Source organism: Vulpes lagopus, chromosome 2 (genome assembly GCF_018345385.1).
Source record: "Vulpes lagopus strain Blue_001 chromosome 2, ASM1834538v1, whole genome shotgun sequence".
NCBI classification, from domain to species: Eukaryota; Metazoa; Chordata; class Mammalia; order Carnivora; family Canidae; genus Vulpes; species Vulpes lagopus.
In genome coordinates, this window is record NC_054825.1 from 362536 (window position 1) to 385644 (window position 23109).

The window sequence follows — 23109 nt, forward strand, 5'->3', positions numbered from 1 at the left end:
GGCTCCAGCACTAGGGGGCAGCCTGGTCCTCGAGCTGTCTCAGGCCGCTGAGTCGTGAGGAGCACCCGAGGTGGTGGCTGGGACCTGACCCCATCCTGCTCCACAGCTGGGACCCCCACCTGCTCTGGTGCTCCCGCCATGCTGCCCACCTGCCAGAGGTCCTGTGTCACTGTCCCAGTTCAGCTCTGACCACCTGTTTGGGTGTGGGGGAGTCCTGGCAGGCAAGGAGGAATGAGAAGCAGGTTCTTGGAGGCTGGGTCCCCCCTCACGGCAGGGGTGTGGGCACCTGCAGCCTGGCCGCAGCTCCCCCTGCAAGCCAGACTGCTTCCTCTTCCAATCTGCAGCGTGCCCGGGGGTGGTCTGTGGGCTGAAGGCGCAGAGCCCCGACATGCAAACCTCGCACTGAAAGCAGAGCAGCCCCTGGCCCTCGGCTTGGGGCCTCCTGTGCTGCCCTGTGGCCCAGGAACCTTGTGTCCTGGTCCCGGGCTCTGGGCAAGCCTGGTGCCTGGGAGCTGCAGGTGGGGAGGGCGGGAGGGGGGGATGAGGCGCGTTCTGTGGGCTGTGTGGGGTCCTGCGTCCTGGGAGGAGGCTGTGCTGCACCTGGCTGCTGGCGTCAGCTGCACGTGGCGGCCTGGTCAGCTGCCTGGGGCGCTGGTGCATCCACAGCGGCTTTGCCTTTTGCCGATACAGGGCTTTGCCTTTGACTTTTTCTTAAATAATTGCGACACACAAGGAAATGAGATCAAGATTGCTGGGAAGGAGGGGGCTCCCATACCTTGTTGGAAAGGGGAAGTGGTGCGTCAGCGCGGGGAGGGCCCATGCGTCCAGACCGCCTCTAGCCTGTCACCCTTGCTCCGGCTGCTCAAAGTCTGCGAGCCCCTCCTGCCCTTTTTTTATGCCATTTGCTTTGGGGGAAATGCCGGTCTGCTAACCTCTGACCTCTGGCCAGCACACGCTCACACCTGATGTGCCGCTCACACCTGATGTGCCACTCACACCTGATGTGCGGCTCACACCTGATGTGCCGTCACCCCAGGGAGCATGTCCAGAGCACGGCTTGGGCGCCTCGCACCGTGGAGATTCAGCTTTAGGAGGTGGGGGGGGGGGGCAGGTGACAGGGACCCACCAGAGAAGCAAGGGTGCGTGGCAGCTGCCTTCCCGCAGGGCAGGAAGAGGCTCAGGGTGCTGTGTGAGCAGCTTTCTGTTCCCCCGGAAGTGAGGGCGCATCCGCACCTGAACACCCCCTGCGACCACCCACAGCCCCACCCAAGCCCCTGGCGGCCACTGGGCCAGCAGGCCTGAGGGCGACCCTGTGCCTCCTCACCTGCATGGGGCAGGGCGCAGGCTTGCAAGGAGGGGCCGGCTTGGTCTGTCCGCCAGCCCCTTCTGTTCATTCTATCCTCCCCCGCCCCATGCTGGACGCCAGGAGCCGATCAGGAGCCCCCAGGGGCCCAGGAGGGACGCAGGGAACCCCGAGAGCGAGCCCCACCCCGTGGGCCCCAAGCCCCGCCCCTCCCTCCCTGCGTCTGAGGGGCCGATAAGCTGATAAACTGCGGCCCAGGGGCTCGTCTCGGGGCGGGGCCCGACCTAGTCCCTAGCACACAGCCGCCTCCTGCCAGCACAGCGTCCCTGGAACCTGGATCCCGCACACAGCGCTCAGGTCCTGTCCCGGCCCCGGATCCCCGCCGTGTGCCTGGAGCGCGCCCCCGTCCTGGCCCCGGATCCCTGCGCTCCCGCCGGTCCCGGCCCCGGATCCCCACCGTGAGCCCGGAGCACGCCCCCCGTCCCGGCCCCGGATCTGCACGCTACCCCCGGTCCCGGCCCCGGATCCCCACCGTGCGCCCGGGCCATGCGCCGCCTGGGGCTCCAGCTGCTCGCACTGTGTCTGCAAGGTGAGTGTGGGCGAGGGGCCTGCGTCCTGGGTGCGGGCAGGTCCCCTGGCCTCCGGCACCCAGCTCTGGGTCAGCAGCGGGTGGGGCGCGCAGTGGGGAGTGTCACCGGCAGGGCCCAAGGTGGCAGACGGAACTTCAAAGGGGAACTGGGGAGAAGCCGCCTGGGGCATTTCTCCAGTGCTGGTCGGGTGGCAACTCATCTCCCCTGGAGCCTTGGGGTGACTGCCCCCTCCACCCAGAGCCCCCAGCCTGGGGAGCAGTGACCTGAAGCTGGGGGGCAGGCAGTAGAGGGAGGGAGAGGGGTGGTCTAGCCACGTGGGGACCCTCCTCGGTCCCGCGGCCGCTGCTGCTGGGAGCTTTCTGGGCTGGCTTCCCTGGCTCCCAGCTCCAGGCTGGAGGGGGCCCATTCTCCCGGGGTGGGCGGTGATGGTGGGAGACGCTACGGTTAACACCCTAAGACCAAGTAGAGTCTTGAGTCTCGCGGGGTGACTGTTGTGGAGGAAGCTCCAGCTCCGGTCCTCCCCCCACTCCCAGGCTTGTTTGTGGTGGGGTCCCCAGGAGCCCTGGATCCGGGCAGGGGAACCCCCTGCAGGCAGGCCCAGGGGCTCCTCAGGTGGGTGCAGTTACGGGGTACGCTGGGACGGGCAGGATGGCCAGACCTACACCCGGGCCCCAGGAGGGTCGGCCTGAGGCCTGGGGGAGGAGCCGTCGCGGCAGCCCGCTGGGCCCCACCCGGGGCAGGGGAGCCAGGTCTCCCGGGACACCCAGGAGGCCCGCTGAGCCCCTTCTCTCCCGCAGTGGCCGCCCCCAGGCCCCCCCTGCCCCATGTGGAGCAGTACGAGGTGGTGTGGCCCCGACGTCTGCCAGCGCCTCGAGCCCCCCGAGCCCTGCCCTCCCACCTGGTAGGTCTCCCCAGGATGCTGGCCTGGGGGCTCTGTCCGCGGTCCTCGGAGCCTGTGGTGCCGCTAAGCTCCCAGCCCCAGCCAGCGGTGAGGCGCCTCTGCCCCTCTGCCGGGGCTCCCTCCACCCCCAGGCCTCCCCTCCCTGCATCCTGCCTCACCCTGCCCTCGGGAGGGGGTGGGCCCAGTTTCACTCTCTGGCTGGATTAGTCAAATTCCTCCTGTAGGGCCGGAGGTGATGGCTCACCCTGCCTGTTGGTGGTGACACACCTCAGGCTGGGATTCCCCAAGCCAGGTGGCCTGGGGCATTCCTGAAACCCACGTGGGTGTGGGTGCGTGAGGGACAGCACCGTCCTGACCTCAGCATCTGGGGAAGGCTTTCTACTCCTCGTGGTTACTTGTGTACCCAGATGGGGAGACTGAGGCAGAGCTCCAGCCTGCCTGGCCCCAGCTTCCTAATACTAGCCCAACGCTGAACGCCCCCAGGGTCCCATGAGGGGCTTTTAGATCTCAGGGGGCAGGCCCCTCACGCTGGACCCCTCTCTGTGCCCTGGCTCAGGACCTGTACCCAGAGAGTGTGAGCTACGTCCTTGGGGTCCAAGAGCACACCTTCACCCTGCACTTGCGGAAGAACAGGTGAGTGGAGGGGTCGCAGCACCCCAGGCTGGTCCCACCCCTGCCCCCCAGCATCCTCACGTCCTAGTCATGTGGCTCCCTGGCCCGGCCTCTCCTCCATGCCCGCGGCAGCTTCTGGGGGGGAACAGGGGGGCCCAAAGCATCACAGTGGCTCTTTTCCAGGGACCTGGTGGGCTCGGGCTACACTGAGACCTACAGGGCTGCCAACGGCTCCCAGGTGGTGGAGCAGGTACAAAGGCAGGTAAGAGCCCCAGGGCAGCCCTCCGGGGGCGGGCAGAGGGGGGCCCAGCTGCGCCCCCTCACACCCCCTCACACCCCCTCCCTCCCGCAGGATCACTGCTTCTACCAGGGCCACGTGGAGGGCCAGCAGGACTCCGCCGCCAGCCTCAGCACCTGTGCGGGCCTCAGGTGGGTGCCGCACACAGGGGGAGGCCTGGCGTCCCCACCGCTCTAGAGAAGCTGGTGGGAGTTAGGAGGGAGGAGGGCCCGGCTGGGCGTGGCGACCTTCCTGCCGCGGGCGTCACCATCGCTGGCACCTGGCACAGGTCGCTGGTGTCACAGGTCCCAGGCTGCGGGCTCCCTGGGCCGGATGCCCCTCCCCCCCTGCCATGTGCAGCTCCCCCACCCTCCCAGCGTTGGGGGAGCCCCCAGAGGAGCCCCCTGCCCTTCGGGCGGGCGCACATGCTGACTCAGAGCCCCTGGCTCCCCTCTGCCCTCAGGGGCTTCTTCCGGGCTGGCTCCACCGTGCACCTCATCGAGCCGCTGGAGGGGGGCGGTGAAGAGGGGCAGCACGCGCTGTACCGAGCGGAGCACCTGCTGAAGGCCGGGACCTGCGGGGTCAGCGACAGCAGCCTGGAGAAGGCCTTGGGGCCCCGGGTGTCGGCAGCCTTCCGGCCCCGGGTGAGGGCAGGCCGGGGCCCGCTTCCCCACCCCTGGGCACTGGGACCCCGCATCCCGACTGCCCCTGTGCCCGGCTCAGGGGGCTTCTACCTGCCGTCCCCAGTCCCGCGGCCTGGGCGTCTCTGTGTGGTCCCTGTGGCCGATGGGCCTGGCTTCGCCGGCGGCTACAGAGGTCGCTCCTGAGCCCCTGCTGGAGCCTCTGTGGGCACCCCCAGTCCTGAGCAGGGTGCCCGCCACAGGACCCGGGCACAGGTCACTGTGTGAAAACCCGGCCCGGGCCAGGGGGACTGTGGCTGGGGCCGCTGACCAGTTTCTTGTGTCCCCAGAACCGGCCAGTGGCCCGAGACACCCAATACGTGGAGCTGTATGTGGTGGTGGACAGCACAGAGGTAGGGGGGGGCAAGTGGGGGGCAGGGGGGGGGGCAGGCCGGGAGCGGGGCGGGATGGCGTATGGGACACCGGCCCCTGAGGGTCCGCCGCCCTGCAGTTCCAGAAGCTGGGGAGCAGGGCCGCTGTGCGCAGCCGGGTGCTGGAGGTCGTGAACCACGTGGACAAGGTGGGAGCTGCTTCCCCCCGGGGGACAGGGGCGGGGGTGGGGTGCGGCAGGGGCTCTGCTTTCCCTGAGCCTGACCGCGCGCTCTCCTGCCCTCCCAGCTCTACCAGGAGCTCGATTTCCGGGTCTTCCTGGTGGGCCTGCAGATCTGGAACCATCGGGACGAGATTCATGTGAGCTCCAACCCCGACACCACCCTGGAGAACTTCCTCCGGTGGCGGGTGGAGAACCTGGTGGGGCGGCACCAGCACGACAACGCACAGCTCATCACGTACGTGGGCGGGGGGTGCCTGGGCGCAGAGCGGAGGGCGCCCCATCCCTGGCTCAGCAGTGGGCGGGGCGCTGCGGGGCGGGGCATGGTCGGCAGTGGGCGGGGCGCCGGACGGGGGGCGGGGCATGGCCGGCAGTGGGCGGGGCGCTCGGCAGTGGGCGGGGCTGCTGGCTGCTCCGTGCCAGGCCCAGAGCCCAGACCCTAAGCCAGGGAGGGAGGCAGTTTTCGGGGCGTCCATATCGGTGCACTGCTGTTTCAGGGGGGTCGACTTCACCGGGACCACCGTGGGACTGGCCAAGGTGTCGGCCATGTGCTCCCGGGATTCGGGGGCTGTGAACCAGGTGCGGAGGGGGTCTGGGGGAGGAGGGTCAGAGCACCTGCCTCCCCTGGAGGCCGCGCTGATGCTTTAGGAGGTGTTGGGGGGCAGTGCCCAGCCCGGGTGGGGCCGGGCGGCAGTCAGGACACATCAGGCCCCGCGGCCTCTCCCTTAGGATCACAGCCTAGGGAACCCCGTCGGCGTGGCGTCCACCATGGCCCACGAGATGGGCCACAACCTGGGCATGGACCACGACGACAACATTCAAGGCTGCTACTGCCCGGTGCCCCGGGAGGGCGGCGGCTGTGTCATGGCGGCCAGCATCGGGTGAGGCCGGGGGCTGTGCGCAGGGCGGGCTGCCTGGGCGCCCCCACCACCCCCTGACAGGCACCACCCTGCACCCCCAGCACCGAGTTCCCTAAGATGTTCAGCCACTGCAGCCGCACGGACCTGGAGGTTTTCATGGAGAAGCCGCGGACGGCCTGCCTGGCCAACGCCCCGGACCCCGACCGGCTGGTGGGCGACCCCGTGTGTGGGAACCGGTTTCTGGAGCGTGGGGAGCAGTGCGACTGCGGCCCGCCCCAGGTACAGGACGAGGGCGCCCCCACATCCGCGTGCTCTGACCCCGTAACCAGCCGCGGGGGCTTCTGGAAGGCGGTCCCGGGTCAGCCTGGAGCCCACTCCCACCTCTGCGGGGCCCTGCCCCACTCCCCAGGCCTGTCAGAACCCCTGCTGCAACGCCACCACCTGCCGGCTGGCTGCGGGGGCCGAGTGTGCGCAGGGCGCCTGCTGCCGTGAGTGCAGGGTGAGTGCCACGGCCCCGGCCAGGGGGTGGGGGGGCCGAGGACATGGCCCACAGCAGGGCAGGCGTGGGTCTGTGGGGGCCTGCGTTCCCCACGTGAGCTTTGCTCCCCTGCACAGGTGACCCCTGCCGGTGAGCTGTGCCGCCCCCCAAAGGATGCGTGTGACCTTGAGGAGTACTGTGACGGCCAGCAGCCAGCGTGCCCGGAGGACGCCTTCCAGGAGAACGGCACGCCCTGCCCAGGAGGCTACTGCTACAACGGGGTCTGCCCCTCGCTGGCCCAGAGGTGCCAGGACTTGTGGGGGACAGGTGAGGCCTGTGCGCTCCGGCCGTGGACCCGCAGGCCTGCAGGGGGCTGCGCGTCCCAAGCTGGGGGACTGACCTCCTGGCCCCCACAGGCTCCCGGGTTGCCACGGAGACATGCTATGCCTATAGCCTCTTTCCAGGCTGCCAGGGCAGTTACCTTTCTGGCTCCAGCAGGTAAGTGCTCATCCGTGGCTGGCTCCCCTGGGTCCAGGGCCACAGGCTGTCCCTGTGCGTGGGGCTGCCCAAGAGGCTGCCCTGAATCGGGGGGAGCAGGGGCTCTCCAGGAGGTCCACCTGCCCCCAGGCCCCCCAGGCCTGAGCATCTGCCCTCGTGGGAGGGAGTGTTGCGTCCCTGGGGCTGGGCCTGGGGTAGGTCCAGGTCCAGGGGGCAGGGATGCCCCTCAGCAGACCCTACGGCCTGTCCCAGGGCTCTGGGCCCCGTTTCGTGTAGCCTTCCGGGTCCTTCAAAGTGGGGGGTCCGCGTGCCCCGGGGCAGCAGCCCCAGCAGGGCTGGTGGCATGGCATGCTTCTCTCCACAGAGTCAACAAGTGTGGCGTCCTTTACTGTGAGGGAGGACAGAAGCCTCTGGAACGGAGTGCCTGCTCCCTCAGCTTCCCCACAGGCACCTGCCAGGCTCTCGTCCTGGAGGGAGGTGCTCAGTATGAGCCAGTGCCTGAGGGCACCCAGTGCGGCGAGGACCGGGTGAGGACAGGGCATCGGCTGGCTGTGACCCAGACGTGGGCCTGGACGTGTCCTATGAGGCGGTCAGGCTGCTAGACCTCCAGGTCCTAGACGCAGGTCCCTCGTGGGCGAGCCCCTGGTCCAAGGGCCGTGCACACAGATTCCTCTATGTTCCCAGTAGAGACTCAGCAGGGGCGGGGGTGGGGGGCTCCGGAAACCCCGCCCTTAGTTCCCGGGGCTTGAAGACCCTTCTGCCCTGCATTCCACGCCCCTGGGCATGGCGGAGGCCAGGCCTCTGGCCCCGGGCACGGCGGTGGGCTTGGCTGGCCAGCAGACGGAGCGGGGACCGGGCGACCCTGGAGGTGGTGGCCATGGTCGGCTTCAGCCGCCGGTGGAGGTGGGTCTGGAACGTCTGCCTAAGGAGCCCCCTGCTGCCCCCCAGATTTGCTGGAAAGGACTCTGCCAGCACCTGCAAGTTTACAGATCCAGGAACTGCTCCGCCCAGTGCAACAACCATGGGGTACGTGAGCCCGGGGACGTCCTGCCACCCGCCCCCGGGGCTGAAGGAGACCGGTGGGCCAGGCTGGAGGCGAGCCCAGGCATGGCAGGGGCAGAGCCAGCGCCCTGGGGGCGTGCGAGAAGCCCAGCCGGGCCTGCTGGCTGGAACTGGGGGGACTGGGCGCCCCCGGTGAGCACGGAGGCCCAGGGCAGTGGTGCCGGTGGACACATGGGCACAGGCTGCGCAGGCTTGAAACGATCTAGAACATGGACTAGCGCGATCAGCTCTTGATAACCGATAACTCGTGAGGTGATGCGGGGACAGTCGGCCCCGAGAGCTCGGAACGGCAGGGGCTGGGGTGTGCCCCGCGGGCCTTACGTGCTCGCCTTGCCGTCAGCACCTTTGACGTAGCCCTTGGTTATGGCAGCCCCACGGGGGAGCCGGGTCTGTGCTCCATCGGCGGGGCCACAGCAGAGCCCCTCTCTGGCCTGAGGCCTGGCCTGCTGGGCCCTGGGCGGTGCAGCGGATGGGGTGTGGAGGTCCAGGGGGTAGGGGTGCCCCTCAGCAGGCCGGGCCCTGACCCCCACTCACCCCCAGGTGTGCAACCACAAGGACGAGTGCCACTGCCACCCGGGCTGGGCGCCCCCCTACTGCACAGAGCTGCTGCCGCACAGGCACACAGGTGGGCCCGGCCGCCCTGGGGCCTTCATGCCTACACAGCCTGATGGGGTCCTCCCTCAGAGCACCGGGCAGGGTGGAGGACACCCGTGCCCCCAGGCCCCTCGGGGCACTAAGGATTTGGGATTGCAGTCCCCGACTCGGGGCTCTCTGACACCTGGCCGCCCACACCCCACAGGGTCCAGGAACCTCCTGGTGGGCGTGCTGATGTTCGTGCTGCTGCTGGCTCTGGCGCTCCTGGTGGCCATGCTCCTCTACCGGAAGGGCTGGATCCCCACCTGTAGGAGGTGAGTCGGCTGGGCTGCGGGTTGCAAAATACCATCACGTGCAAGGAGCGCTTCCCGAGCTCACGCGGTTGGGAAATGCCCTGCTGCTTCGGGAGGATGAAGAGAGGCAGCCTCGGGGCCTCTGCCTCTCACTAGGCGGGGAGAGGCGCAGGTGACAAGCGCTGGTGACAGGCGGAGGTGGTGACCCAGACAGAGCTCCTCCGTCCACACCCGAGTCGGTGCCAGAACACCTGGGAAGATGGGGGCTCTGCAGGAGCGGCTCTCCACTGCGCATGCTGGGCTGCTGCCTCGGAGCTGCCTCGGGACCTTGCCCCATCTTGCTGGTTGAGGGACACACACGGGAGCCCCTGAGTCCCTGGCCTAGAGACCCAGGCCAGGACACACTGACCAGCTGTGCTTTCTCCCCAGGAGCACAGCGCCCGCGACTGCCAAGGGGCTGTCCAACCCCCTGTTCCACGAGGGGCAAGGCGTGCCGGCCAAGGGTGGGGCTCCGGGCCCCACCATCCACCCCTGCCAGCCCGCCAGGCCCACGGCCTCCGCGGCGACCCCTAAGCAGCCACCCTTCGCTGTAAGCACAGCATCCCCGCTCCCTGGGCCATCCCTGGGCCATCCCTGGGCCATCCCGCCAGCAGCTTGGGGCTGCCCCAGGGAGGCAGAAGCAGGCTTTGGGGTGGACCGTCTGAGAACTCACAGGAGCCAGGGACAGGACGGGAGCTTGAACCTGGTCGGGAGGCTCTCGGCCTCTGCAGGGTCAGTCCGGAGGTGTTAAGGCCCAGACGCCCTCTGTTGCTGCCCAGCACCTGAGCCCCCTCCACAAGGCTGAGGGAGGGGGTGTGGGGATCGCACCTGGGCTGGGCCCTGCTGGGCAGTGGGGCGGGGCGGGGCGGTGCATTGCCCGCAGTTTATTCTCCCTGGGAGGGTGGGAGCCTTGCGTCCTGAGCTGGGGGCGCTGCTCCCTGTGAGACCCAAGCTCCCGCCTCTGCTCCCCGCAGCCTTCAGCCACCTTGTGCAACCCCGCCTTCACGGTTCCTGTGTATACCCGGCCGCCCCCACAGCAGGTGAGCCGCGGGGGTGCCCGGCAGCCAGGCCATCGGGGGTTCCCAGTGGGTCTGAGGTGGGGAGTGCAGGGGCTGGGGGCTGGATGTGTTGAGCCGGGGACCCCAGGGCAGCGGCTGCCCCATCGGCTGGGCTGGTCGATGGTGCTGTCCAGAGGACATCTGCTAAAGAAACCCTGGCGCCCAGGGGGCCTGACTGCTCTCCTCCCTCCCACCAGCCCAGGCCTGCTCCTCCTGCCGCGCCCCTTCCTGAGCTGAAGCCCAAGCAGGTGAGAAGCCTCGGCCACTTGGGAGATTCCCCCCACCCCTGCGCCTAGGCCCCTCTATGGCCGGGGGGGCCCTTCATGGCCGGACCCTGCTGTGTGTGCGGCTCCTCCGCCATGAAGTCCTCTGCTTCCCTTTGGACCTGATTTCTAGAGATGTTTTGAGAGATGCTCAGCAGATGACTCCTTCCTCTGTGACCTCCAGGGTCCGCCTGTGTTTGGAGGCCCTAAACTCATTTTAGACATACTGAAAAGCTGCAAAAATAGGGTTAGGAGGGACTTTGACAGGACAAATGGGGACCACGGGGCAGAAAGGGGTCTGGCCAATGAGTGGTGGTGGTCAAGGCTACAAGGGAGCTGTGCGCACTGAGGGTCTTCCCTGGGGCAGGGGTGGGGTGGCCAGTGCCCCAGGGTGGGCCTTCCCTGGTTCCACCCCACCACCCCCAAAGCCTGAAATACAAACATGCAAAGTTCAGTAGTTAATTCTTGGCTCTTGAACTTCCAAAGACCCACATTCTGGCCATTTAAGAGCTTTTCTTGGGAAACACTGGGGGGTGGGCAGTGAGGTAGGTCGGGGGATAGGCCCCGGAATGGGGTTCAGTTCTGTCCCCTGCGCAGCCACGGGCTGGGGAGTGTGTTGGGGGCACCTTGTTGAGAAGCCTGCGGGGTGGCCAGGAGCAGAGCCTGCTCGGGACGCGGGGGCGTGAGACGGTGACTGAGTGTCCTGGTCTGTCCTCCAGGTTGTCAAGGCGACCTTACCACCCCCGGTGCCCCCCGTCAAGCCCGGGGCTGGAGCTGCCAAGCCTGGTGCCTCACAGGTAAGCCTCCCTCCCAGGGCGCTGGGTCTCCGGGGCTGACTGGGGCGGGAGCACCGCCCTGTGGGGGACACTCACTGTCCGCCAGCTTTAACATGGCCACGCTGGGGACACGGGTGACACCTGTTGCTGAGCCGTGACCCGCATTTCCAGAGGCTTTAGGCTCCTGGGAGCACATGCATGTTAGCATCACCGGCTCTCTCCTCCTCCCAGGGCGAGGGTCCTCCCAAGGTTGCTCTGAAGCCCCGGGTGCAGAGGAGGTGATGGGCCTGAGCGGGAGCTGCTGCGTCTGCTGAAGGGGCCTCGCCCGGCCTGGGCCCCCGCCCCGCCCCCGGCAGGTCAGCCCGGAGAAGTGCTAACGGAAGAGCTGGGGCCGAGCTGGGGCGGCCGGCCGCGTCTCTGCCGCACCCCTACCCGGCCCCGGCCGCGCCCCTGCCGCACCCCTACCCGGGCCGGCCCTCCCTCCAGGGGCACCTGCGGCCAGGCTGAAACTGCGTTGAGAAATATTTTCTGATTAAGTTATTGATCAAGTTCTAAGTAATGGGACATTGTTATTAAATCATGGAAGAGTGTGCTACTCCCTGAACTCGCTCCTCCCCGCCGGCTCGAGCAGGGCCCCTCCCCCGCCCGAAGGCGGTGCCCCGGGGCCCGAGGGAACGGCTGGCGGTCCCGCCCCTTCCGGGCGCCGTCTCCCGGCAACGGCCCCAACAGCCCGGCCCGTCCCATGCGGGGCGCCGCCAGGCCGAGCGCGCAGTGCCCGGCGCCCTCCGCGCCCTCCGCGCCCTCCGCGCCCTCCGCGGCCTCCCGCTCACCGCCCGCAGCACCGCCCGGCCCGGGACCTCAGCGACGGCGGCGAGGGCGCTCGCTCCCGGCGGCCCGGCTCGCGGCCTCCCTGCCGTGCACAGCCCGGGCGCCCCCCGCAGCCGCTCCTCCCCCGAGGCACCCGGCCGCGCTGGTCTCCGGCCCCCTCTGCCCAGGGGTCGCGGGCACTGCCCCGGGTGAAGGGGGGTGGATGCCAGGCTCGCGCCGCGCTGAGCTCGCAACCCTGCCGCTGCGGTGATGCTCGCGCCCGTTGACCTGCACAAGCACGTCCCGCCTGCAACACAGACCCGGAGCGTCCTCGAGGCAGGGCGCCCCCTCCCTGGCCCGCTGGCCCTGCAGCCTCCGGGCTCCCTGCTCGCGGCCAGGGCGCCAGTCCAGCCCGAGCTGACCATGGCGCTCACCCGCCGGCCCAGCAGTTGTTCTGGGGCACGGAGGCAGGGCAGTGAGCAGGCCCTTCCGCTGGGACAGGTCTAAGAGCCTAAGCAGCGGCCCTGGCGGCAAGGACGGGGACCCTGAGGAAGTGACAGCAGGATGACGTGCACGGGACCCAGGACTGCATCGGGGCTGCAGTGGGGAGCAGGGTCAGGGCCCCTGCGTTCCTCAGGCTGCCCAGGGGGCTCTGGGGCCCGGGCCTGTGGGCGTCCGACCTCTGACTCTGCTGCGTTGGTCATGCTGGGATGTGGCTCCCTGCCAGCGACAGGAGGTGGGGTGAAGCCCTGGGCTGCAGATGGCAGCGCAGCCCCAGCCCTTGGCCCTTCCCGGGCCTGACCTGCCCGCCCCGGGGCTGTGCAGACTCTGTGCCGAAAGTCCGCTGTCAGGCTGGGCCGGGCCGGGCTGTCTCCCGTCCCGTTTGTCCCCCCAGCTGAGGCTGTGACCAGAAACGCAGGCAGGTGTGTTGGCAGCAGGAGTGATGGGACGGTGCCCGCCCCTAGCTGGCCGCCCCTCACTGTGCACCCTTTAAAATCCTCGCAGGGCAAAAAATAAATAAATAAATAAGAATAAATAAATAAATAAGAATAAATAAATAAATAAGATCCTCGCAGGGCCCGGGACCCCACGGTGCCAGTGCCAACAGGCCGTGGGCAGACCTCATCACCTCCGCGCTCGCCGGTAGTACCCAGGTGCCCGGAGGGGCAGGGTCCGAGGGGTGAGGCCCATGGCTCTGGGGTTCACACCTGCAGCAGGCAGGTCCTCGCTCAGGGGACGGCAGGGGACTCCTGGCTGCGAGGCCACCAGGCTGCCGCTTCCCGAGGGAGCCCATGGCCCCGGCCACAGGCTGTGCAGGAGCCATCCAGAGCATGCAGACCCAGCCTGCGTGGTGCCTCTGGGCTCCATGCCTGCCCCCCACCCCCCGCGTGGCTGCCCCACCAGGCTCTTCTCTGAGCTCGTGTGTCTGCTATGTCACAGGCCCGCCCTGCACCCTCCTGTGCAAAGACCCTTCGGAGTCACAGACTCTGAAGGACACAGGCCACTGTGTGTGCACAGGGTGGGGCCTTGCCCACGACTCCTGCGTCCCCCCCTACCCAACCCCCCCCCCAGCCTCCGGTTAAAGGCTGGCTGTTTACCTTCCAGTGGGGACCCAGCCAGGGGGCCCTGGGAGCACCCGGACACGGGGGGTGCAGGAGCTGCTAGAGCAAAAGGAGCAGGCGCTGGGGGTGCTGCAGGGGGTGGTCAAGGTACAGGGACCCGGGTGCCCCTCGGGGAGCAGAAGGGGCACCTTCCCTTCCAGGAAAGCATCTCAACTATGGAATATTCCAGAAGCAAGGAGCGGAGTCTGGTGGGCCTGCACTGCCCCGCCCCCCCGGGACTCCTCACCAGTTACCAAAGCCCAGGAGCCCCGGGGTCACAGCCGGGCACAGGTGCCCCCACCTGCGCATGCTGGGGCCGTCAGGGCCAGAGAGCAGCTCCCATGCCACATGCCTGCTCCCTGTGCCCCTGCACTGAGGGTCCCCGGTTCTGGGCCCAGGAGGCCGCAGGGAGGGTGGATGTGTGGGCCCAGGAGTCGGGGGTCAGGTCGGAGGAGCCAGGCCAGTTCCCTCGGGGACCCCAGATCCCGATGAGCCGGTTCCTGGAGGAAACGGGAAGCATGCTGAGCGCGGAGAGGAGGTGATGGGCCCCGGGTGCGAGCGGACCCGCGGGGAGCAGCCCACCAGCCGCTGGTGGAGTTGTTGCCCACGAACGCTTTCGCGGAGGGAAGATCAAGGCCCCGGGAGTGCCGGCCCGTGTGGCCCCTGTGGACGGTGGGCGAGGTGGGGGCTCCGTCTGCGGAGGTGCCGACCCCCGCCCCCTCCAGCTGCCGCCCTGGGGGACTGAGGCCCTCACACCACTCACTTCCCTCGGGGGTTTGGGGCAGATGTACAGTTGCCTCCTCTCGGCCCGGGGCATTGTCTGGGCCTGTGCTTCCCGCCGGGGACGTTGTGCTGAGGCGGGGCGGGGGCGCGGGGCGGGGGCGCGGGCGGCCGTCCCCGTGGGCTGCTGACTCTTGGAAGCAGGCTGAGCACGAGCCGCGGCCGCCGCGCACCCCTTTCGTCCAGCGTCCGGCACCCATGAGCCCAGCCGAGCAGAGCCTGCCCGAGCCCCGGCCGCGGCCCGGGGTGCAGCTCCCGCCAGCCGGGCCCCGGAACACAGGGCGAGGGGGAGCGCCCGCCCCTCCCGTGACCACCCCTTCCTCTGCGTCCTGCGCCCCGACTCCCTTCCCGCTGCCCAGAACACCCCGCTGCATGGTCACCCGTCACCCGTGGGGCTCATGCCGCTGTCGGCCTGGGCTGAGGCTGTGCGCAGGTGCCGGGGCGCTCCCGGGGTGCCGGCGCCCCTCGGACCCGCGTGCTCTCAGGTTCTGCACATGAAGGTGGCCGGGCTGGAGCGCCTGGGAGAGCTGGGGGCCCTGTGACCCGCTGCCCAGCGCCCCCAGCGCCCCCAGGGCCCCTGCACCCAGCAGGCTCAGGGCGGGCCGCTGCGGCCCGGGGTGCTCAGGGGAGGTACGAGGGCGCCCAGCCCCCCACCCCCCAGCTCCCCCGCCCCATCGGCAAGTGAAGACGTGGGCCTTGTTCCCTCCAGCCCGAGCTGTGCTGGCGTCATTGCGGTTCCTCTCTGGGGCGTCATTGCAGTTCCTCTCTGGGGGGTGTTGCGTCACGCAGGCAGTTGGCGGAGCTGCAACATCCTGCAGCAGCTACACTGGCCTCCTGTGGAGGGTTCTGCGGAGGCGCTCTGGGGTGCACCCCTGGGCTCGCCCCAGGTTCCCCAGGGAAGGGGCACGTGAAGAGTGGGACGCGCCCTCGATGAGTGGCTCCAGGCGACCCCCCAAGACGGCCTGGTGCTGCTCTGGGGTCCCCTGGCCTGTGGGACTGCAGGGGGCTGCACCCTCCTGCTGGGAGCACCCCCCCCCCCGGCTCCCAATGCCTGCGCCCCACCTTCTGCGGCCTGAGCCTGGCCCTGTGGGGCTCAGGAAGCTGCGTCAGAGCCTCAAGCCACCTCAGCAGCCCTGAGTCAGACTGTCCAGGCCCCGCAGCCACCGAGGCCCGCGTCGGGGCTTGCAGCTGGGTGCAGCAGGGCCCAAGGTTTTGGTCCGCAGCCAGGAGGCACGTGGAGACTCGGGTCTGGTGGCATCTGGGCGGCACCTGGGCACCGCGGTGGATGGAGGGGGGCTCGGAGGTCTACACAGCCTGCCCCTGCAGGACGGGGAGCTGCCGGGCGGTGGGGGGCCCGGCTCCTGCTCCGGGGTCCACACCCCACTAGCCCTGGACGTTTGGGCTACAGGTGGCACTTGCTTGTTCCGGGACGTCAGCGTCAAGAGGCACAAAATCTGCCTGGACACCGGGTCACCAGAGCCCACAGCGGCCTCTTGGCGGCTGCGGGACGGGTGGGAGGTGGCCGAGCCTGGATGTCCAGGGGCTGGTACAGCCGGGGACCCGCCTGCCTGCTCCTGCCCGGGGCTCACCGGTAGAGGTGGCCCTCGGGGCTGCGTCCTGGGGTAGAGGCGGGACAGCGCTGGCCCCACAGCCTGGAGCAGTCCTGAGCATCTGGGGCCGGGTGGGAGGGGCACGTCCTGCCAGCCCTGGACCCAGACCTGGTGGGCCGGTGGCCGGGCACTGGGTTCTGGGTCCTCAGTGGTGACTCCGCGGGACAGAGGGGGGGCAGCTGCAGCCCTGCAGGCTGTGTTGGGTCCTGGGCCACTGCAGAAGCCCTTCCCCAGCAAACACCTCCAAACTGAGACCCCAACGGGGGCTCCCTCTGGCCCCACAGCACCCATGACCTTGGTGCCGTCTAGGGTGCCTCACAGGGGACTCCAGGTAGGAGGTGTGGGTCTGCAGCCCCTCGGGGCCTCCCCAGTGTGCCTGCATCTCGGGGTGCCCCGGGTTGCGGAGCTGGGGTTCCCTCAGGGCCTGGACAAGCTGATGACAGCGGGGCACCAGGGTGCTGTGGGCCCCACCACCCAGTCCTGTTTCCCGGGGCACCTAGGGCCACCTCAAGGTCAGGCCCAAGAGGCTTCTGGACCCTCCCCTGGGGAGGTGGGACCCCAGCACCGGGCCACAAACTCCCTCTGGGGGGCCTCATGCAGGTTCCGGGAGGGGAGCCCACCTGGCCTGGGCGCTCAGGCCTCTGCAGCGGGGGGTGGGCTGGGGCTCGACAGCGGAGCTGCTGGGGCTGTGGGCTGGGCCGGGTCACAGCCCCCCAGGTGCACGGAGTGGCCACCTCCCGGGTGAGTGACCGGCCGCGTCGGGAGGAGGGGACGTTAGGACCAAGGACCCCCGCCACCGCCCCCCGCAGCTGCTCTCCCGGTTCGAATCAGCTGTGGGTGGGTGGACGGAGGGCAAGTGCCAGAGCCCGATGCTGCCCGCGGGCCCGCAACGAGCCCCTGCACCGGTGCAGACCCTGGAGCAGACCCCAGAGCCGCTGCCCGAGGTTCCCGGGGCTGCAAGAGGGCGGGAGGGGGGCAGGGGGCAGAGCTCGGCGCCCCACAGTCTTGTTTTTAAGCTTTTAAGGGGAAGGCGAAGGCGGCACGGGCTGCAGACCTGCACGGTGACCCCACCCCCTGCCCAGGAGAGCCCAGCGCCCCGGCCTCTGTGCAGGGGCAGACCCGCTCCCCCCCACCCCCCACTCCTGGGGTGGCCCTGGGTCTACCGGCTTCCTCATTTGTAAAATGGGGAACTAAGGATCCCACTGCCCCTCCCGCCCCCGGGCTGGCCCAACCCCCACCACGTGGACTCTCCTTCCGGACCCGGACCCCAGAGATGGGTGACACCCAGCGGGGAGTGTGGGGCTGCGACACGCGGTGCCCAGCTCGGCCGGGGCCTGGGAGCGCTGCTGCGGGGGGGGGTGTCCCCGTGGGCAGACGCCCAACCGCAGGGCCTGCCCCCCCATGCCCGCCTGCTGCCTCAGGAGCATAGGTTTTCATGAATTTTTGGGTTTTTTTTTTGTTGTTTTTTTGGTTTTGTTGGTTTTCATGAATTTTGAAACAACGGATCCGACTGTCGTCCCCTCCCACCCCCGTTTCCAGCCCCACGTGTGCGTGTGCGCGTGCAGGAGGCTGGGGAGCCCCGGCCCGACTGCTGGGACACGCAGCACCTCCTGGTGGCCTGTGGTGCCGCGGGCAGTGGTGGGGAAGCAAGGGGCAGGGCCCTGTCCCTGCTGGTCCCGGTCCTGGTCCTGGCGAGTGGGACGACGGGGGCGGGGGGGCAGCATCCCCACCTTGGTGACACAGGCCCTCCGGTGGCAGAGGGAACCGCAGGCAGCGTGGGGCCGGGGAGGGGAGTGACAGGCGGTGGAGAGCGGTGGCCAGGGCAGTCCCGCGGGGTGGACACAGGAGGTTGGTGGCCCCGGCCCTGGAGCAGCAGGTGCAGAGAGCCCGGGGTCCGAGGCCTGCGGGCTGGCGGGTCACGGCTTGGGGATCCTTTGCTCTGAGAAAGGTGGGAGCCGCTGGTGGGCGCTGGGCAAGCGAGCAGCTCACCCTTGCGTCACGATCCTCGTGACCCCGACCCCCAGTGGACGAGGCCCGGACGAGGCAGCGGACGCCTGAGGAGCCCGCGGCTCTGGCTGCGCTTTGGAGGTGGAGGGAGCAGGGTGGCACCGGCGTCCTCGGCGTCGCTGATGAGACGCGTCCAGAATGCCAGCAAACGGGAAGGATGCCTGCATCCCAGGGGGCGCGCCACCCCGGGGCCCGGGGTCACCTGGGGGTCGGGGTAGTGCCTGGGCTGGGGGGGATTCTGGGCGGGGAGCACGGCCGCTGGTTCAGAGCTCAGCACGTGTCTTTGCGGCGCCCCCTGCACCAGCGTCCCCTGCACCGGCCCCCCTGCACCGGCCCCCCCTGCACCGGCCCCCCTACACCCGGACCCCCTGCACTGGCCCCCCCTGCACTGGCCCCCCTGCACCCGGACCCCCTGCACCGGCCCCCCCTGCACTGGCCCCCCTGCATCCGGACCCCCTGCACCGGCCCCCCTGCACCGGCCCCCCTGCACCGGCCCCCCCTGCACCAGCCCCCCTGCACCGGCCCCCCTGCACCTGGCCCCCCCCCCCCCCGCCCCCGGGTCTGTAAGGGAGCCCCGGGGCGCGTGGGTGCGGAGACACGCCCTGCTGATCGGAACCGCGTTGCGGAGAAGGCCCGTTTCTGCAGAACTTACTTCAGAAACAACGTATGAAATTTAGGTCAAAGCTTGAAATAAGTCGGAGCGCACGCAGCAGAGGCGAGGACTGCGTGGCCGCGCGGCCCGGGCGCAGGGAGCCAGCGTGAGGACCCGGCTCCTTGGGGACCGTCCCCATCCGTGTTGCTGTTTCCACAGCTGTTGTTCTGTGACCGGGGAAACCACGGCAACTAAGGGTTCTTCCCGGCGCCCGGGAGCTGAGAGCCCCCCAGGGACCAGGGGGCGCAGGAAAGCTCAAAACTGGACGAAGCCTGGACCCACGGCCCCGGCCCACGGCCCCCCCCTGCCAGGAAGCAGCCTCGGGCCAGGCGGCGGCTAATGGGCGTCCTCAGGGTGGCCCTGTCCCCGGGGGGGAGACCCCACATCCAGACCCTTCGGGCCCTCCACGCCCTCCCCCTGTTCTCAGAGGGGCTCGGCCTCCCCCCACGCGGTGAAATAAACGGATACCTCCCCCACCCCTGCCCCTGCCCCCATCCCTCGGGCCGGCCCGGCTGCCGTCCAGGCAGAGGTCAAGGGGGCGGGCGGGGGACCGCGGGTCCGAGGAGGGGCTGCAGGGCCAGGCTAGAGGCCGCGGCACCCTGGATGTCCCCGCGGTGGCCGTCACCTGCATGGGGATCGCCCCCCAGGCTCCTGGCCCTGGTTGGCACGGGGCCAGCTTGCCCGCCCTGCCCCGCGTGGAGCCGTGTCGAGCCGCTGACTGGCGGGTGCTGAGCCCCCTCGGGGCTCCCAGGGAAGCGCCCACCCTCCAGGCTGGGCCCCAGGAGAGACCAGCAGGGCTGAGGGTGGAGGGTCAGCTGGTCCCTCCTGAAGACGCGCACCATGCCTGCCCCCCTCTCGCAGGGCCGCCGCCCCGGCCCTGCCCTGGCCCACCCTCCCTTACCCGCTGCCCAGTGTCCCTGGGGGCCCAGCTGCGGGCACTTGCCCGGTCACCCCTCCAGCGCCTGGGGACAGAGGGCAGGGGCTCTGCTCACTTGCATTCCCAGGCTCGGAGGCCTCGCTGTCCCTCCCCATCAGGGTCCCAGAGCACCCCCACCCCGTGCATGCCCACCCACACGTGAGCGCACACTCAGTCCCCCGGGGCACCCTCCTTTGCTCCCCCCGAGGGTCCCCGGCGCCTGGGCCCTGGATGCTGGGCTCGGCTTGCTGTCGGGGCCTCAGTTCCCCTCAGCAAAGGGCCCCAGGACCGGGGCTCCCAGAGCTGCCAAGGGGCCTGCGGTTGGGGGGCTGGGGGCCGAGGGCGTGTCTCCGTGGGCGAGCTGGCCGAGGACCCGAGGGACACGAAGGGACCACGAGTGAACGGCAGTGGCCGTCTCAGAGCCCCGTCCCAGCGTGAAAGCCCCCGAGCCCGGGGCAGTGGGGACCTGGCTCAGCCTGGCTCCAGGCCGGGGTGCGGGGCCCAGCCGGGGCGGGCGGGCGGGAGCACGAGGGGTGCTGAGGCACACGCACAGGGCTGCCCGGTCAGCACTTCCTCGTGGGTGCGGGTCCCGGAAAGGCCAAGGGTGCCCGGGAAGGGCCTGTGCGCAGTGGCCTTGGACAGCGGAGGGGGGTTCCCACGGCTGCTGCGCTCGGGCCGCCCGAGAAGTGGAAGAAAATATCAAGAAGCCGGATTATCTCCCCCAGAGGGAGTCACAGCCTTGAAACCCTGACGCAGGGAGGCCCAGGGAGGCCGAGGCAGGGCTCCCCCTGCCAGCCTTAACCCTTTGCCGCCCCTCCCGTGGGCCCGGCCATCCTCCTTCAGAGCCTCTGGGCACAGGCTGCAGGTGGCCCCAGGTGGCCCCAGGTGGCCCCAGGTGGCTCCAGGGACCCAGGAGCCTCCCCTGAGGTCAGGCTGGCCACTCCGCCCCCCTGCCCAGGGCACCCGGGCCCAGGTGGTCCCAGCAGCACCCGCCCAGCCCAGGGCCGAGGGTGCAGACCCAGCCTGGTTTCCGGGGAGTCCCCGCCACAGACACCTTGGGGAGCAAGTCGGAACCCAGGCCCCACCTCACTCCAGGCAGATGAAGGATTAACGGTTGCTGCTCCCCAGCCCTCGGCGGAAGGGCGCCCTCGTTTTAGTGGGGAGCTCGCTCCCCTGGGTGGGCTCCTGCAGGCCGGATTTCCACACCCAGACGCAGCCTTTACCTTCATGCTCCAGGGGGCTTGGCCATTCTCGGGCAACTGAGGCCAGGAGTGTCGCCCCGGGGAGCTGGGCCTCTGTGGAGGGAGGGGCTGCTGACCCCGCCTGGCCCAGGCTGCAGGGCGTCCGCAGGGAGCACCGGGGAGCTGCATCCAAGAAAGTGTGGAGCAGGCTGGGGTGCAGGGGGGCTAGGCAGGCCGGGGGGCCTGGGCACACTGGGGCACAGGGGGGGCTAGGCAGGTTGGGGTGAGGGCAGGCTGGGGGGCCTGGGCAGACTGGGGTGCAGGGGGGCTAGGCAGGCTGGGGGGCCTGGGCACACTGGGGTGCAGGCTGGGGTACAGGGCAGGCTGGGGGGCCTGGGCACACTGTGGTGCCGGGGGGCTAGGCAGGCTGGGGTGCCTGGGCACACTGGGTGCACGCTGGAGTGCAGGGCAGGCTGGGGGGCCTGGGCAGACTGGGGTACAGGGGGACTAGGCAGGCTGGGGGGCCTGGGCACACTGGGGTGCAGGCTGGGGTGCAGGGCAGGCTGGGGGGCCTGGGCACACTGGGGTGCAGGCTGGGGTATAGGGCAGGCTGGGGGGCCTGGGCACACTGGGGTGCAGGGGGGCTAGGCAGGCTGGAGGGCCTGGGCACACTGGGTGCAGGCTGGGGTGCAGGGCAGGCTGGGGTGCTGGGGGGCTAGGCAGGCTGGGGTGCAGGGCACACTGGGTGCAGGCTGGGGTGCAGGCTGGGGTACAGGCCGGGTTGGGGGTCTGCAGACCCGTGGGCTGCCCTCGGGGCACAGAGAAGAATCAGCAGGGTTAACTGCAGGGCCAGGGCTGAGGCGACAGCCGGGGCAGCCCCTCCGCACGGGAACAGCACAGGGAGGGAGCGAGTCGTCTTGAAGGACACCCCTTATCGCCCATCAGCCCGGTGCCAAGCACGTCCTCCCAGGGCCAGCAAGGACGTTTTCTGTCTTGTAGGCAGAGGGAGGGCTGGGTCCGGGGTGTGTGCAGGGGTGGGGGCCACTCTTGGGGTCCAGGGTGCCCAGGGTTTAAGTGGGTGACACTTTAAGCCCCCTCGCAGGGGGCTCTGGCCGGGGGACAGCGCCCAAGACGCAGAGCCCAGGCCTTGGTGGACCCCGGGGGCTGGCGGACGGGACGGCTCCCTGGGGGTGGGGTCTGCGAAGACCCGGTCCCTCGGCCGGCCTCCCCCGGTCCCTTGTCTCCCCCTGGGGGGCCGCATGCACACAGCGGTCTGACCCGGGCCCCCTGCAGGCAGGAGCTGCCCGGCGGCCGAGGGTGCGGGCAGGGCCCCAGGTCTGAGGGTCACTCGGTGCGAGGCGACCAGGTGGCGGCTGGGAGTGGGGCAGGCGGCCAGGGCAGCCCAGTGGGGTCCTGCTGCCGGTGACTCTCCCGACGGCTCCGCCAGGCTGACCTGGATCCGCAAACGCCGTGTGTGCGGGAGGCTGGGCTGCGGGGGTCGGGGCTGGGGTACCCCACGGAGCTCCCGGCCCCTCGGCGGCCTCGGCCTGGCAGGAGCGGAGGGAGGATCCCGGGCACAGGACCTCCCTGGTCACCGGGGGCTCTCGGTGGGTCCGGGCCCTGCCCACCCCCGCGGGGGACTGGCCACCCCACACCCGGATGACACCTTGGGCTGCGGGGGCCCATGAGGTGACGGCGGGGGCCAGTGACTCCCAGCTGCCGGCCACTTGGGGCCCCGGCCCGACAGGCCTCTCCATACCCTTCTGGGCTCCTGATAATCAGGAAAACAAGTTTAAGGAAACAAAGGGGCGACGCGGGGATCGATGCTTGGGAGCAGGGCCTGCCCCATCCACCGTCTGTCTGTCCATCCTCCCAATGACCCACCTCAAGGAGCCCAAGGTCAAGGGCGACAGTGTGTTTCCCAGAAGCCCTGGGGCAGGTCTGTGGGGCCTGCGACCCGGGGCACCAGGCAGGACCCCTGTGGTATCGGCTGGGGTACGGGCTCCGCAGCCGCTCCCCGTCCAGCCAGTGTGAGCAGGTTTGGGGCACCCCTGCCTCCTCCAGCAGCGGACAGGTGACACCCCCTTTTTTGGGGGGGACACCCCTTTGCTTCCCCGTTGCGGGCTCAGGGAGCCTGTGTCCCCCACCGGCCAGCCGGGCTCCGCGCCTCTGTGTCCATCAGCCCGAGGACCGGCCCCATGGCGACCGCAGGCCTGCAGCTGCTCAGGCCACCCCAGGGCCCAGGCCTCGGTGCAGCGGGTCCAGGGGCCACGCGTGTCCGCGGGAGGCCAGGGGCTGTGCGCTCTTGCGGCTTACCCCGGCGCCGTCAGGTTTAGACGCAGCGGCGTCCACCCCATGCTGCAGGCGGGCAGCACCGAGGGGCTGCTGTGTGTACACGCACACACACGCACATGCACACGCTCACGCACACGCACACACACGCACACGCACACGCACACACACACACACGCTCACGCACACGCACACGCTTGCATGCACAGTCTGGGCAGGTGCCAGCCGAGGAGGTGTCAGCGGGGCAGCTTGGTTCCCGCACTGAAGTAGGTGCCCGGGCAGCGCCCGCCCACGTTGGGAGACAAGTCGGTCCCCATGGGGGGGTCCAGCACTGTGTTCACAGAGCTTCCTGGCTGCGGGTGGCAGGCGGGGGCCCAAGTCTGAAACAGAGGGTCTTCGGGTCCCCACCTGCCCGTCCGGCCCCCCCCT

The 23109-nt window shown here is 69.8% G+C and overlaps 2 protein-coding genes across 3 annotated transcripts; one reads left to right on the forward strand and one right to left on the reverse strand.

The window, feature by feature from the left end:
* The first annotated feature begins 23 nt into the window (after window positions 1–23).
* On the forward strand, window positions 24–11424 carry ADAM8 (ADAM metallopeptidase domain 8). 2 transcript variants are annotated; one of them, XM_041743130.1, is made up of 24 exons: window positions 24–1892; window positions 2691–2794; window positions 3351–3427; window positions 3590–3668; window positions 3759–3835; window positions 4147–4327; window positions 4654–4716; window positions 4815–4883; window positions 4982–5151; window positions 5411–5492; window positions 5643–5794; window positions 5875–6052; window positions 6183–6272; window positions 6389–6578; window positions 6668–6749; window positions 7114–7276; window positions 7698–7775; window positions 8352–8436; window positions 8611–8719; window positions 9128–9287; window positions 9712–9777; window positions 9993–10043; window positions 10778–10855; window positions 11066–11424. In XM_041743130.1, the coding sequence occupies exons 1-24, from the start codon at window positions 1850–1852 to the stop codon at window positions 11114–11116; spliced, it is 2478 nt and encodes an 825-aa protein (XP_041599064.1). In that variant the 5' UTR covers window positions 24–1849; the 3' UTR covers window positions 11117–11424. The 2 variants fall into 2 exon arrangements, with proteins under 2 accessions (XP_041599064.1, XP_041599065.1); XM_041743131.1 differs by lacking the exons at window positions 24–1892; window positions 2691–2794; window positions 3351–3427; window positions 3590–3668; window positions 3759–3835 and having other exon boundaries at window positions 3880–4327.
* Window positions 11425–18821: 7397 nt separating this feature from the next.
* On the reverse strand, window positions 18822–22588 carry LOC121484840 (proline-rich protein 2-like). Its single transcript, XM_041744597.1, has 5 exons — window positions 22536–22588; window positions 21667–21935; window positions 20431–20640; window positions 19193–19253; window positions 18822–19062 (listed from the first exon to the last, which is right to left on the reverse strand). The coding sequence occupies exons 1-5, from the start codon at window positions 22586–22588 to the stop codon at window positions 18822–18824; spliced, it is 834 nt and encodes a 277-aa protein (XP_041600531.1).
* Window positions 22589–23109: the final 521 nt, after the last annotated feature.

Coding starts and splice junctions, on each gene's coding strand:
- ADAM8 (XM_041743130.1), top strand. CDS start 1,850: ATGCGCCGCCTGGGGCTCCAGCTGCTCGCACTGTGTCTGCAAG. Junction 6,053..6,182: donor GCGACTGCGGCCCGCCCCAG/GTACAGGACGAG, acceptor CCCACTCCCCAG/GCCTGTCAGAACCCCTGCTG. Junction 6,579..6,667: donor CCAGGACTTGTGGGGGACAG/GTGAGGCCTGTG, acceptor TGGCCCCCACAG/GCTCCCGGGTTGCCACGGAG.
- LOC121484840 (XM_041744597.1), bottom strand. CDS start 22,588: ATGGGGCCGGTCCTCGGGCTGATGGACACAGAGGCGCGGAGCCCGGCT. Junction 21,936..22,535: donor GCGCGGAGCCCGGCTGGCCG/GTGGGGGACACA, acceptor CGCTCCTGCCAG/GCCGAGGCCGCCGAGGGGCC. Junction 19,254..20,430: donor AAGCCCCCTGGAGCATGAAG/GTAAAGGCTGCG, acceptor CTCTGTCCCCAG/GCGCTGGAGGGGTGACCGGG.